Source organism: Podarcis cretensis, assembly GCF_951804945.1.
Source record: "Podarcis cretensis genome assembly, chromosome: 7".
NCBI lineage: Eukaryota > Metazoa > Chordata > Lepidosauria > Squamata > Lacertidae > Podarcis > Podarcis cretensis.
In genome coordinates this window covers 4,245,928-4,261,521 of record NC_137176.1, presented here as the reverse complement: position 1 = coordinate 4,261,521, position 15,594 = coordinate 4,245,928, and the positions used below count along the sequence as shown (strand labels likewise).

At 43.3% G+C, this 15,594-nt stretch overlaps 1 protein-coding gene across 1 annotated transcript in view; it reads right to left on the bottom strand.

The window, feature by feature from the left end:
- Positions 1–15,364, bottom strand: part of PSD2 (pleckstrin and Sec7 domain containing 2) — a 57,938-nt gene extending 42,574 nt beyond the window's left edge. The window contains exons 1-2 of the mRNA XM_079983519.1: positions 14,913–15,364; positions 49–637 (exon numbers count right to left, since the gene is read on the bottom strand). Of these exons, the coding sequence (XP_079839645.1) occupies positions 49–596 (548 nt within the window). The 5' untranslated portion in view covers positions 597–637; positions 14,913–15,364. The remainder of the gene's footprint in view (positions 1–48; positions 638–14,912) is intronic.
- Positions 15,365–15,594: the final 230 nt, after the last annotated feature.

Sequence of the window (15,594 nt, the reverse complement as noted above, 5' to 3'; positions counted from 1 at the left end):
CATACACACTAATCTGAGTATCAAATGAATGGACTAAATTTCTGTTACCTTATCTGTTCTTCTCCATCCTCCGGATCAAACAGCTCTGCAACATCCTGCTGTAGATGCAATCCTGCATTGCTGAGCGTCTCGCTGAATAGCAACGTGTTCTTTTCCAAAGCAGCAGCACCAGTCCTCACAGTGGTTTGAGTCTGTGTCAGAGCTTCCCCCTTGCTGTCAAAATCTCTCTGTTCTCCAGACTCAGACTCTGTGTGTAACCCATTTGTCAGCACCAGGCGGCTGATACTGTCCCTGGCACTTCCTGACTGTTCCTGCTGTCCCCTTCCCTGCTGCAGAGCCTTCTCCCTCCTTGTGTCTGCTGCTGCTCCCTGATGTTGGATTGCATTCTCCACACAGGAACCCTGATCTGTGCCTTTGTACATTGATCTGGGTGGCTCGTCAGCATTGTTCGAGACGCTGGAAGTGATGCCAGGGGTTTCTGCTGGCTCTGTCGGCCACTTGCTCTCATTCGAGAGGACTGTGGCTAGCTGCATGCTTGAGGTATGTGGCTCATTATATGCTGCCGGTGATTGTGAAAATGGAATATTTCCATTCATGTTCTGTTGGTTCTGGCTTGACTCGTTGGTTTGAATATTGCCTACAGAGAGAGAGAGAGAGAGAGAGAGAGAGAGAGAGAACATCAGAATAATCTTTAAAATTAAATGACAGTTAAATGATGGTAAGGCTTATTAAAACATCTCCAGCCAAAAGAAAACCCAAGCACCAAGCACTGCATTGGCACACGCCCACCCTTCTCTCCCTTCCTGCCCCTGATTCCATTGCTCCCCTAACTCCTAAGCCTTTAAACAAAAGCATGATGTAAAGTGCCTTGTCCATTGGTGGTCCTACATAAATCATTCAGCTGAAAGTATCACATTATGTGGTGTTGGTAAAGCATGGTGAGCTAGCATGGTAAAGTGCTACTGGATCACTCTATATTTGGATCACAACAGCTTTACTTCTACGACCAGAGAATTGTACTTAGTAGAATAGTTCATAATGCACTAGCATGTTAGTGTGTTTATACTCGCCCTTTTGGCTGGGTTCCCCCACCCACTCTGGACAGCTTACAGCACATATGAAAACATAGTAAAATGTCAAACATTAAAAACTTCCCAACTTCTGATGTCTTCTAAAAGTTCTTTATTTCCTTGACATCTGATGGAAGGCTGTTCCACAAATTATGCTTTGAACTGAACTGTGTGGGCTCTTCTTAACCATGAACTGGGAAATGGTGACAACTAGAGAGCATGCAGACTGTTAGGTTCTGCTGGACTACTATCATGTGTGGCATAATCCAAACTCCTCTTCTTCTTCTTCCTCTTCTTCTTCTTCTTCTTCTTCTTCTTCTTCTTCTTCTTCTTCCCTTGCAGTTAAAAGTGGAATTCTTTATTTACAGCACCTCCTGCCCTAAAGACCCAAGGCAGATTACGGCAATTCCACTCTGAAATATAGATAAGTCTCTGGCAGCGTTTATAGTTTCGGCATATGAGAGAATATTTGTAATTTCCGTAACACCTTAAACTACAGCAAAAATGTGCAAATTTGCAGTTCCTGCTGACAAGTTAGTTATAAATATCTTTCTCAGTGCAAGAGTAACACCTTTTGCTTCCCATGAATACTGCTGAGATGTATCACACCAGTAGGGTGATTGGAAATGTGAATTTACTGGTGTGTAATGAGGAAATTTCATCTAGATTCAAGGAGGGCTTTTACTGGCTGGAACCAGTAAAAGGACCATACTTTTGGTATACATACTGTTTTGAGGTGGGGGTGGAGGTAGGCTGTATGCCTGAGTCTTATATCCAATAAGGATCCAATTGATGGAATAGGCATAAAAGTTTCTTGCTAATGGCCCCTAAGCATGGGTCATTAAATAACAAAAGAAATGGCTCTCTGCCAGAGGGCAAATGGGGGAGCCCCCTCCCTCAACTGTCAAAGCTAGAGTAGAGATGTGTGAACTAGAAGCAGGAAGCAGGCTGGACAGCTGAGAGACAGAGGACTCAGCTACCCTAGAAAAGAAAAAGCGCTTTATATGAGTTACAACACTGTGACACTGTGGAATCCCGAGTTTGCCAATGGGATTTCCCTTTAAGAAGTTTACAACACATTTAACAGAATCATGTTATTTTTGCTGTGTCTAGATCCAGCCAGAGTGAGGCCTGATTTCTGCTGAAATTGAACAATATTAACTTCCTGTAAGAAAGAACTGGTGTGACAACCATAGAGAGAATATGGGGCACAACACAAACTGAGAAATAAGAGGTAAAGCCAAGACTTTATGTTGGGGATTCATGAGTATTCTGTAGTTTGCTCCAAAAGAAGCTGATCTTTTGAAGGTGCTCAGTTTGAGCTGCTACAACTTACCTGACACCTTTCCCACCTTCTCTTCCAACACTCCCCCAATCTAACAACTTACCTTTGGGGCAGGGGCAGATGGCAGCAGAGGTAGCAGTGGGCACTTCAAGGACCCTGGGATGGGCTTAGAGGACTAAAGATGCTCTGCTGGGGCTTGCAATCATCTGCCACCACTCCAGTTTTTGAGTTTGGGGCTCAGTGAAGGGGATGGCAGCTGTAGAGGCAAGATTTACATGAACAGAGCTGTGCTTGCCTTGACCCTGGTTTTTTTGAGTGCCCTGTTTGAATGAACATAACATCCCTACTTTGATGCCTGGCTGTCATAAGTGATGGCGAACTGCTAGGTTGGCAGGAATCATAGAATCATAGAGTTGGAAGAGACCACAAGGGCCATCGAGTCCAACCCCCTGCCAAGCAGGAAACACCATCAGAGCACTCCTGACATATGGTTGTCAAGCCTCTGCTTAAAGACCTCCAAAGAAGGAGACTCCACCACACTCCTTGGCAGCAAATTCCACTGTCAAACAGCTCTTACTGTCAGGAAGTTCTTCCTAATGTTTAGGTGGAATCTTCTTTCTTGTAGTTTGGATCCATTGCTCCGTGTCCGCTTCTCTGGAGCAGCAGAAAACAACCTTTCTCCCTCCTCTAGGTGACATCCTTTTATATATTTGAACATGGCTATCATATCACCCCTTAACCTCCTCTTCTCCAGGCTAAACATGCCCAGCTCCCTTAGCCGTTCCTCATAAGGCATCGTTTCCAGGCCTTTGACCATTTTGGTTGCCCTCCTCTGGACACGTTCCAGTTTGTCAGTGTCCTTCTTGAACTGTGGTGCCCAGAACAGGAGCAGGGACCGAGCAACGTGAGCTTACCCCGTCGCAGGGATTCAAACTGCCGATCTTCTGATTGGCAAGTCCTAGGCTCTGTGGTTCAACCCACAGCGCCACCAGCGTCCCATCTCATAGATCCCTATAATTGTAGAGTTGGAAGGGACCCTGAGGGTCATCTAGCCCAATGCAGGAATTTCAACCTCAACATGCTGGAAACTGAACTGTTTGTGTTTCATCAAAGTCTTCCTCACTTTGATTATGCTCCAAATCTTCTAAGATTGTCATACATTTTGTCACCTGAACATGATATATTGGTTTTATATCAGTACTGTTATAAACTACAGAGTTTGGTCTTTTTCTTTCTCTCCAATTTTCAAACACAGAGACACTTGAACATCTAAACAAGAGTTCTCAAGAACAATATTATAAATCGTGTTTACTAATTTGTGTATTTTTATTAACCCTAGTAAAAGGTCTTGCATTTTTTTCTTTACTGGCCCAACACAACTTTAGTGTAACATACACTTCATCCACAAAAAAATCACCTGCTGATCTATATCTATTATCTGCTATGTTCTTTGCTGTATCTTATTTTTCTCCTACAGATAGGTAGCCGTGTTGGTCTGCCATAGTCAAAACAAAAAAAATTCCTTCCAGTAGCACCTTAAAGACCAACTAAGTTAGTTCTTGGTATGAGCTTTCGTGTGCATGCACACTTCTTCAGATACACTTCTTCAGATACTTCTTCAGGTATCTGAAGAAGTGTGCATGCACACGAAAGCTCATACCAAGAACTAACTTAGTTGGTCTTTAAGGTGCTACTGGAAGGAATTTTTTTTGTTTTATTTTTCTCCTGTGTAAAAGATTGTTGCACATCAATAACATGGCAACTCCCACAAGGAAGTATTTCAGAACATTTCTACCAGTTCTTCCCATCCCCGTTTTGCCTTGTGTCAAATTGGGTCAGCTCTGCTACTTTTTCATTATTGTGATCAGGACATGGCAAGAATGTCCACCAAAGAAGCAAGAATTTGGCCTTGCTTTGCTTGTAATTGGAAACAATACTGTAGTTGCTTTAGGAGCCTGTTTTGGTACCAGACCAGTTTTTCATTAAAACTGAATAGGCAGCAAAAAGGATTTACTGGGTAATTTTATTGCTGTGCTATTGGAAGGATTCCCACTGCTGGTCTGGACCTTGCACTAAAGCAGGGGGCAGGGATGACTTTGAATTGCCACTGCAACTGGTTCTGATCTTGTTAGCAGTGAAATGGAAGGAGGCTGCAAGGACAGTCAAAGCCTTTCTTTCAAAGACTTCTGCATCAAGCCCTTAAATTCCCCTTCTTCTGGCAATGGAATATCATTTGTTCCTTGCTAGAAAGGACAATATCATCAACAGCAGCAAAGTAGAATCCATAGGTACAAAATCAATAGGGATTACTCAGAGAACAGAATTACCTATTGAAGATTACAAGTTGAATTTGGGGTGTTTATTATTATTATTATTATTATTATTATTATTATTATTATTATTATCATTACTACTACTACTATTACATTCATTCCTTCCTTCCTTCCCTGACAGGACTCAAGGTAGCTTACAGATAAAATAAGAGTAGCTAAAAACTTAGGGAAAAACAATAATTTAAAAACATTTAAACGTACACATGCACTGCTGGCTCCCCTGTGACACACGTGCTATTTTTAATAACAATTTTATTGAAAGTTTTTTTAAAACATTAAACAATAAAACTCAAAGTCATTTATAAGAATATATGAAACACAATTGTATAGGGGAAAGAAAAAGAAAAAAGAATAGAGAAGGACTAACTTAAAAGACAGTTCATCACATGCATGTTGTGCATATCATATCATGTATCCACATAGAGCAAGGCAGATCCCCCCAGTTCTCACCTGGGTCCCTCCCTCTTCTCCCAGTCTCCCCCTCTGAGAGATCCTTTCTGCCCTGCCTTTCTTGCAGGTATCTCCCAGCTCCACATGTCCCCTTCCTGTGTGTGCCCTCCTTGATTCTTAATAAAGGATTCTTGATATAAAAGATACTAAAATATATAAAAAGAAAAAGGAATTCCCGCCTCCCTGTCTGACAGTCATCTATAACAACTATTCTGAATATTTAACATATGCACTCCAGAATAAAATCCAGCCAGTTTCCCCTTCAGCAAGATGCCAATTTCCTAGATTCCCAAGTTGAGCCCTAAAATTTTAACCACTCAGACAGCACAATATGACCCTTATAATAATTTTCTAATAATCCAAATTAGCATTCCTCCAGTTTCTATATCCAATTTCTTATAAAGCCTCTTTAAAACAGTTCCAACAAATCTCAGCCAAGTCATGATCCAAAATTCTTGTCTATTTTAATGTTCATCCAATCATGCTTCCTCTTCTTCTTTTTTCTTTTCCCCTAAAATATTTGAACACTTTAATCCACTGCAGCGGGGCGGGGGAGCACCTTAGTTCACTTTTCTCAAAGTTACCCTCCTAGGGGAACATAACTTGCGTCGTCAACAGTTTCAGGAAACTCTTCCATGCCAAGATCTCCCACGCCAGTTTAGCCAAACTGAGCATTTCCATAGAGCTATTTCTCTCTCGCTCCATTGCTCATACTGGCCACCCATTCCTCTCTGCTGGAAGTTCCCACACCTCCCCAACAGAACTTTCTGGCACCTCCATCAAGTCATCCACAACTGCTCCCAGTTCATGATCGCACAGTCCACTTGTTCTATTTTTTGCCTTATCTCTTGGGTCTCCTGTTTAGTTTCTTCTTCCCCCTCCTCACCATGTAATTCCAATATCTCTCATTCTCCAGCACTGCTACAAGCTGCTCAAGGGAGGAGGCCAGCAGTGGTGGCCATGGGATGCTCTCTCGCAGCTGCCACTGCTGCTGTTGCTCAGGACCAGCTCCAGCCTCTCCTCCTCCCTGAGCTCAGTGGCGCTGGTGGGAGAAATGGGGACATTCCAGGATCAAATTGGAAGCTGGGATGACTTTCATAATTCCAGGACTGTCCCTGGAAAATAGGACACTTGGAGGGTATGCTGTCCTGCTGTAAATATTCCCAGCTGCTGGTCCATGGAGCTAACTAATAAATCATGGACGCCTGGAAGAGGCAGGTGGGTGAAGGTTAAGCTATGTGTGATAGCTACTTTCACACATACCAACTTACAATTTTCAAAGATCCCTATTGGCAAAATATTTATTTTAAAATCCATTCAATGCCTATAGAGTGGAGGGAGAGGCCATCAGTTTCAGAACAATTTCTTGTCATAAAATTGCTATGTCTGACCTTGGACATCTTATTGTCCTTCATCTTCCCATCTATGTCAAAGAGATTCTTTTTGTACTTGCTAGCTGAGTTGTTGCATTCTGGCAATCAGAGGCAATTGTTAAAATAGATTGGGTTATTTCCCGTCCCTCTTTGTAGGCCCAGATGTAAAAGGAAGAAGCAGTGTGAGATATTCACAGTCCCCTTACAGAGATATTCATAGCTTTTTATCCACCTTCATTTTTGTGTTGCTCTATGACGTTCCTCTCCTTGAATCCTTCCTCTTTAGCCCTTTCTATCTTCAAATCTCTGTCTGCTTCCCTTGTTTTGTTGTCTTCTAGCTACTCTTCCACCACTCTGTTCCAGGGGTACATACTCCATGGATTCAGTGGCTACTTTTCCCCCAGATCCTATTTACTGATCACTCTTTCATCCCTTAGATCACATTCAGTGGTGCTTAGTTACTTAAAACTAAATTTTCCTGGTTTGAGACGACTACTTCCAACAGAAAAAAGACTTTTCAGTTTGAAAACTTTTCACTGTTTGAAATACAGCAACCCTATTTTCAGTTCCTTTACAGGACCTGCACTGTTAATCAACATGCTATCACTACAAAGTGTGAAGTTAGTGGTAGCATTCAAGAATTGCTGTTGCAGAGAAACCACTCATGGCTCCTTTGCAAAATACTCCTTAGGGCAAAGATGGGGAGCTTGTGACCTTCCAGATGTTGGACTGCAACTCCCATCATCCTGACCATTGTACACACTGGCGGGGGCCAATTGAAGTTGGAAGTCCAACAACATATAGGAGATCAACTATTCCCCATCCCTGCCCTAGAAACACATTAATAAAAGGTATTGACTTCTACTGAATTGGGCCATTGGCTCATTTAGCTCAGTATTATTTATCTACACTGACTAGCAAAAAGCTTTCCAGGGTTTCAGGCAGGGGTCCCAAATAAAATAAGTTGGGAGAAATCAGGCTCCAAGCTGCTCCATATGGAGTTGCAGAGACTGCATTTTGACGTTTTGGGGCAGGTGGCTCAATTGTCCCCTTTCCATGCCCACTACTTCCTCAATGATTGCATTTCTTTTCCAGGTTGTAACTATTTTCAGTGCACTCTAGAATGGTGAAGCTTTTCTGTTTTCTTTGATCTCTCAGATTTGCACAAAATTAGAAAACAGCACAAGCAAATCTTTTGCACACTTCTTGGGTCTAATTCAAATGGAGGGAAAGTGGATTAACAGCTAAATAATGTTCAAGCAATGGCTTGTGATTGCAGAGATACAATGATGAGATTATTTGAAGTAAGGAAGGGAGTTTCTACAGGTCAGTGAGTCATGGCTTAGAATCATAGAATCATAGAATCATAGAACTGGAAGAGACCACAAGGGCCATCGAGTCCAACCCCCTGCCAAGCAGGAAACACCATCAGAGCACTCCTGACAGATGGTTGTCAAGCCTCTGCTTAAAGACCTCCAAAGAAGGAGACTCCACCACACTCCTTGGCAGCAAATTCCACTGTCGAACAACTCTTACTGTCAAGAAGTTCTTCCTAATGTTTAGGTGGAATCTTCTTTCTTGTAGTTTGGATCCATTGCTCCGTGTCCGCTTCTCTGGAGAAGCAGAAAACAACCTTTCTCCCTCCTCTATGTGACATCCTTTTATATATTTGAACATGCCTATCATATCACCCCTTAACCTCCTCTTCTCCAGGCTAAACATGCCCAGCTCCCTTAGCAGTTACTCATAAGGCATCATTTCCAGGCCTTTGACCATTTTGGTTGCCCTCCTCTGGACACGTTCCAGTTTGTCAGTGTCCTTCTTGAACTGTGCTGCCCAGAACTGGACACAGTACTCCAGGTGAGGTCTGACCAGAGCAGAATACAGTGGCACTATTACTTCCCTTGATCTAGATGCAATACTCCTATTGATGCAGCCCAGAATTGCATTGGCTTTTTTAGCTGCCGCATCACACTGTTGGCTCATGTCAAGTTTGTGGTCAACCAAGACTCCTAGATCCTTTTCACATGTACTGCTCTCAAGCCAGGTGTCACCCATCTTGTATTTGTGCCTCTCATTTTTTTTTTTTGCCTAAGTGCAATACTTTACATTTCTCCCTGTTAAAGTTCATCTTGTTTGTTTTGGCCCAGTTCTCTAATCTGTCAAGGTCGTTTTGAAGTGTGATCCTGTCCTCTGGGGTGTTAGCCACCCCTCCCAGTTTGGTGTCATCTGCAAATTTGATCAGGATGCCCTTGAGTCCATCATCCAAGTCATTGATAAAGATCTTGAATAAGACCGGGCCCAAGACAGAACCCTGTGGCACCCCACTAGTCACTCTTCTCCAGGATGAAGAGGAACCATTGATGAGCACCCTTAGGGTTCGGTCAGTCAGCCAGTTACAAATCCACTGAGTGGTAGCATAGTCAAGTCCGCATTTTACCAGCTTCTTTACAAGAATATCATGAGGCACCTTGTCAAATGCCTTGCTGAAATCAAGGTAGGCTACATCCACTGCATTCCCTTCATCTACCAGGCTTGTAATTCTGTCAAAAAACGAGATCAGGTTAGTCTGACGTGACTTATTTTTCAGAAATCCATGCTGACTATTGGTGATCACAGCATTCCTTTCTAGGTGCTCACAGACTGTTTGCTTTATGATCTGCTCCAGAATCTTCCCTGGTATTGATGTCAGACTGACTGGGTGGTAATTATTGGGGTCCTCTCTTTTCCCCTTTTTGAAAATAGGGACAACATTTGCCCTCCTCCAGTCTGCCGGGACTTCGCCTGTTCTCCAGGAATTCTCAAAGATGACTGCCAGTGGTTCTGCGATCACATCTGCCAGTTCTTTTAATACTCTTGGATGCAGTTCATCTGGCCCTGGAGACTTGAATACATCTAGACTAGCCAAGTATTCTTGTACTATCTCCTTAGTTATTCTGGGCTGTGTTTCCTCTGCTGAATCATTTGCTCCAAATTCTTCAGGTCGGGCATTGTTTTCTTTATCGGAGAAGACTGAGGCAAAGAAGGCATTGAGGAGTTCAGCCCTTTCTGTGTCCCCTGTTTGCATTTCACCATCTTCTCCTCTGAGTGACCCCACTGTTTCTTTGTTCTTCCTTTTGCTACGAACATACCCATAACAGCCTTTTTTGTTGCTTTTAACCTCTCTAGCAAGCCTGAGTTCATTCTGTGCTTTAGCTTTTCTGACTTTGTGTCTACACGTGCTGGCTATTTGTTTGAATTCCTCTTTAGTGGTTTCCCCCCTTTTCCATTTTTTGTACACATCCTTTTTTAATCTTAACTCAGTTAAAAGTTCTTTAGATAGCCACCCTGGCTTCTTTAGGCTCCTTCCATGTTTCCGTCTCATTGGTATTGCCTGAAGTTGTGCTTTTACTATCTCCCTCTAAACAAACATAGCTTGGCTATGGCTACCTAGCAGGCCTCAGAGGCACCAACATTGGGGGGGGGCACCATGTGTGCAACCCCAGCCCCTCAAGATTGGGGGGGGGGTGAAGACACCTCATCTCTATGGAGTTGGCGCCTATGGCGGGACTGCAGCTGAGGTGACGTTTGAACCAAGGATTTCCAGATCATAGCTTATACTCTTAAGTACGGCTGGACTGAATGCTGTTAGATGGGGACAGGGTTATATCCAACACTGGTTCACCACAGCAGGTGCCTCATCCAGGACTGGCCCAAGACATTATGGCATCTGAGGTGAACCACAAAATGATGCCCCTCCCCCCAGGAAGAAGTGGTGAGTGAAGATCTACATAGGAATAAGGAGGGGATAAAGTTTTGCATCAGGAACAAGGGAGAAGTGGAGTTCTACACTGGGAACAAGGTGGGGAATCAAATCAACCTTACTCAACAGTTGAAATAGGAATCAAAGGCTCTTGCAAGGTTGGGAAGGAGCCTGCTCTGAATGTTGCTGGGGGGGGGGTGCAGAGCCCATGAGACCCCAGTGGGCCAGCGCTGGCACCACCTTACGCAACATATCTGAAAAAGCTCAGGCCTATTCTTAGCTATTATGCAGCATTGTTATGCGGGAAGTCTAGTTGTGAATAGCTGAGATGTGTGAATAGAGATAAAATTAAGAAAGAGAAAGGAGAGGTGCAGCTTATTGAATATCATTCTTACATGGAATCACAAAGCCAAGCTAAGTCACATGTCCATTTATGCAAGGACATATGAATGAACCAAGTTGCATTTTGTGGTCAGGGCTTCCCAGCAATGGAGGCTCTCAATTCCAAGCCCAGAAACAAAGTGGCTGGAAATGACTGAGCTCTGTGGAGCTCTTCTAAATTAAATGTAATTTGGAATTCAGTTCCAAGTATAATTATCCATTGAAAGGGATTGGTCATGCCAGGAAGTTAAAGAATAGTTGCTCTGGCAGCAAACTTCATATGACGCCTGGAAACAGGAGGAGGGTTCGGGCAGGAATGCCGTGGACACGGAAGAGATGCCCAGAGAGAGCTCCAGTGCCTTTAAATCTTAAGGGCTCCCAGAGGATTGGTAACAGTGGCCTTCAGGCCAAAAAAGGTTAGGAGGGGAAAATCCAGCCTTCAACCAATGCAACAGTATAAGGGTGGAGGGGTGCTTTCGGTGATGCCTCCCTTTCCATGGGATTTTTACAATTTAGGGTCTAGAGGTAGAAGCCCTGATATGATCAGTGTGAGGGGAAATGAAACAAATCCATTCCTAGGAGAGATGAAAACCAAAGGAGGGAAGGATGAAACAAGCCCTGGACCATGTTGAGCCAGATTCTCTGTAGGGAGACTCCCTCTCACTGCAGAATGTGAGTAGCTGAACTGTAGCTGGTGGCCCTGAGTGTTTGTCCCTCGCCCACTCTGTTAGTGGCACCTCCACCCCTTGAGCGAAACGAGGGGCACCAGGGCAGAAGGATGCTGGCAAAGTGAGAGGAAAAGATCTGGCTCTGCTGAGGTCTCCCTTCACATCTCTTTCTGTTTCTGGGATACTGGCAGCCCCTACAGGATGGGGCACAATGGTAGCCCTAATTTTTTTGTTTCGCATTTATTTATACATCCATTTAAATGTTTCTCACCTTTCTTTCCTTTTTTAAAATAAAAAATGGCTAACAATAAAATGACAATAATCTATGGTTGCCATATTTCAAAAAGTATTAACCAGGACACCCCGAAAGTTGTTGACCTATTTTTTAGACGTCAATTCCACCTTTGAAATCCTGGCAATGTCCAGGAAAATCAAGACATGTGGCAGCCCTAAATAATCAAAACAACCATTGCATCAACAACATAGTGAGCATAGTGGTGCAAGTGGAAAATGTAGACCAGTCAGTGTCTGAAAATGCAATGTCTTGACTTGGCAGAGAAATTAAACTGGAGATAAGGCCATGACTGAAAAGGCCCTGCTCCTTCTGTGCATCTACTGCGCCTGAATCAATGGCGGAAGCTGAAGCAGGCTCTCTTCTGTTGCTCAGAGTGCATGGAGTGGAGGGTGGGCCTTAGGGAAGAAGAAGTCCTTCAGATACCTAAATCCCAAGCTATTTAGGGTTTCAAAGATAAGAACTGGCACCTTTAATTGAGGCCTGAAACAGATGGGTAGCCAATGGAGAACAAAGATAGAGTAATACGCTCCATCTAGCCAACACCAGAAAATCTACCAGTGGCACTGTGCACCAGTAGAAGTTTCCAGGCACTTCTCAAGCGCAACACTAGGGAGAATATTTTACAGTATTCCAGGCTAGAGGTTACTTAAACTTAGATGGATATAGGCAGGTCTGTTTTCTCCAGAATATAATACAGCTAGCTGAAGCTGATTAACCAAAAGCAGTGTCAGATCCAAGAGTACCCAAGCTACAAACCTGCATCTTCAGGGACAGTGCAGACTATAGACCTATCCCTGGACCAACTTGTAACAAGAGTGTTTCTATCTTAACTGGATTAAGTTTCACTTTGATCATCCATATCCAGTCCCTCACTGTTCCAAGTTTCTACCACTTCCCTATAATCTTATAAATATCCCTGCACAGTTGACTATCACTAACATGCTGACATAAGTGCCAGATCCAGAAGGGCCCTGGGTGTTCTAGACCCCACAAAATTCCTGCTGAGGGAGCTGGGCACCCACAAATTATGGCGGCAGATGCCCAGGGCACACGTGTCTGACATGAGCACACCTGGTGGCATGGGGTGGGTGGGTGCTGATGTCACTCCTGCACACCGCCGGGTGTGCTGACATCACCACACTTGTCCCCACGGGGTTTGGCCCTGGTCACCCAGGGTCACGAGGGCAAGCTGGCATTGCTGCATGCTGATCAGTCCAAATATCTGAATAATTTCACTCAGTGGTTTTGTCTGGATGATTTGAAAAAAGGCTGAGCAGAGTCACACTCACTCTCTCTGTCTCCTGATGCAATTGTCCCCAAGGCTAATGTTGACCCACAACTGGGCCAGAAACTACTGAAAGAGATCTAGATGGAAAATTTGAGATAGGGAGTCAGAGAGGTCCAAGGTAATTTTTCCATAGAGTGTGTACTGCTGCTTGTTTCAGTACAATTGAAGGTATTGCTGTCCATGTAGACAGGCCCAATCGGGTTATCTTAATTTATTAATTTGGAGGGACAAGGGTCAAGCACACACATGATCAGCCTCATCTCTGAATGAATCCTGTTCACATACTCAACTAGTATCCAGCTAGAATGCAGATTGGCACCTGACCTATCATGAAAACATAAAACACCATCTTAGGTGAATTGCTTGGCCACAACTCAGGGGTCTGCTAGCAAATTATTTTTCCTAGTCTTGCAGATATTACTTACATTAAAATTTCCTTCCTAACACAATCCTTTTGCCATTCCATTGTATTTGACATGCTGCTGACAGGATAGGAACATTAAAAATAAAGGCTGAAATTGTATTTTACAGAGACAATGGAGATGCCTTCCTACTGCATTTTTCAGATGCCTTCAAATTACACATTCATTGTATGAGCACATAATGAGACCAGATTAAATCATAGGCAAAATTTGTGTGCCTGTATAAAGAAGAGTCTGGTGGAGTTCCAGCTACAACAGAAGCATAACATGTCTGTGACATGAAACTGAATGCATTTCTTGAACAACATGAATACAGTTTTCAGGAAAAATCCTTTGTAGCGCATTTTGCCTTAGGCAGGAGAAATTCTGCCGTATACATTATTCATTTCCTTCAGTAGCTGACACATTTCCTTTTACCACTTGCAAAATGTCACAGTCTGGTTTGTAAAGGTGAAACGAGCAGATACTGAATCTGTACTGTTAAGATTCAGAGAAGGGTGGGTGGGTTGGTGGAATTGGACTCAAGTATGGCTAAAGCAATTAAAATATTCTTTTGTTACAAAATAATACATCTGCATTGCTGCTTGTAGAGACATCTCTTTAAGATGTATTTGAATACACCCCTATAGCTGCAGAACTGCCCTTCCTGTGTCATCTCCATTTCCAGTCTGACAAAAAAATAACAGCCAGATGTAAATGTTAATGTAGCAATTAAAATTATGATGGGATGTCAAAGCAGCCACATCCATTTAAGGTCTTAACCCTTTAAATCTTGTAAAATTGCAGTGGATCTTTCTAAAGTGGGGGGGGGGAACCTGTAACTTAGCACAGCCTTCTTTATGCACTAGACTAAGACATCACACACACACACACACACACACACACACACACACACCACTACCACAGATCAGGGTGCAGTATCAGAATCTTCCATAGTCCAGCTGCAGTCATATTGCTTCACCTTCCCTGCACATCTCCATGACAACCATGTAATTTGGATGCTATACTACTGAACTGATGCTGAAATACAGTTGTGCTATAAAATACAGAATGCATCAGAGTTCTTGTAAAGGAAGACAGTCCTATTCATGATGGCTGGTAACTTAAGATTTATTGGGTGTGGGTGTTTTAAAAAAAACAAAGCTGGTAAAGTGATTTGATTGTGTGTTTCTAATTGTTACCCACCCACAGCCTTTGAGGACAGAGTGCGCTAAGCAGCCACATGTAATTACATGAACATAATTTCCAGGCTTCCTTCCCAGAATTCAGATATATAAATAATAATTAATCTCATCCCTGGATGATTCAAGGATTGTGAAATCAATTAGAATGAAATACAGTTGTGCTTGATTAGGACAATAATCTTTACATTCCACATTCTCTCTCTAGGAACACACTCAGGAAATGCTTACCTTGGGACCCAAGGATGCAAACTAGAGACATCAAGAGATAAATCAAATCCTAGTGACTGCAGCTTTAAGCTAATACATCACATATGAATGACCATAACACTAACAAAATGCCATTCCAAGAACAATATTCCATAGGATGCCACAGAGATGCATGGATATAGGATGAAAATGAACACACTGTGATTCTACTTACCAGAGCTAAAAGGTTTCCCTCACAAGTGCAGCTTGTTTTTCCCTCAACAATCCATGCAAAATCGCCAGCAGCTACATATAAGGAGACATTCCAGCCCCATGCCTTCTCAGACTTCCCTTTATTGTCTCCCCCCTCGCCACTTGCAATGGGTTACGCCTCCCCAGCTTTCCTTCAGGTGTCAAAAGATTGCTAGGAAGCAGGTTGCAGGAAAGAAGGGAGGGGAGAAAGAGGAGGGGGTCGAGAGAGGAGCCTGAGCAGGAATGATGGAGCCTGCCTTCAGCGAAAGAGCAGGGGAGAGACCTGATGCTCAAGCCTTTGGGTGAATGTCTGCTGAAAGGCCGGCTAACACTTTAGAAAGAAGATGCTCCAGCCACTGTGAGCAAATTGCTAAGCATATTTAACATTTTCCTCAAAGATCTGAGAGCTGGCTGTGCCTTCTGCTAGCCAATCAGATACATTGAAACTGGACCTTGGAAATCCCTGCCAAACAGGCAGGCTGTCTTTAAGAAAATGGGATGCATACGAACCAACAACCTGAATAAAACTCCCAAGAATATCTTTAGATGGCCTGTCCATCCTCTTTCCTACCCACCCTAACCACAAAAGAAAGCTTTCATTTAGCTTTTAAGGCTTTGTTCTCCCTTTGTGTTGTTGTTTCCTGTTAGGTTGTCTTTGTAAGCTG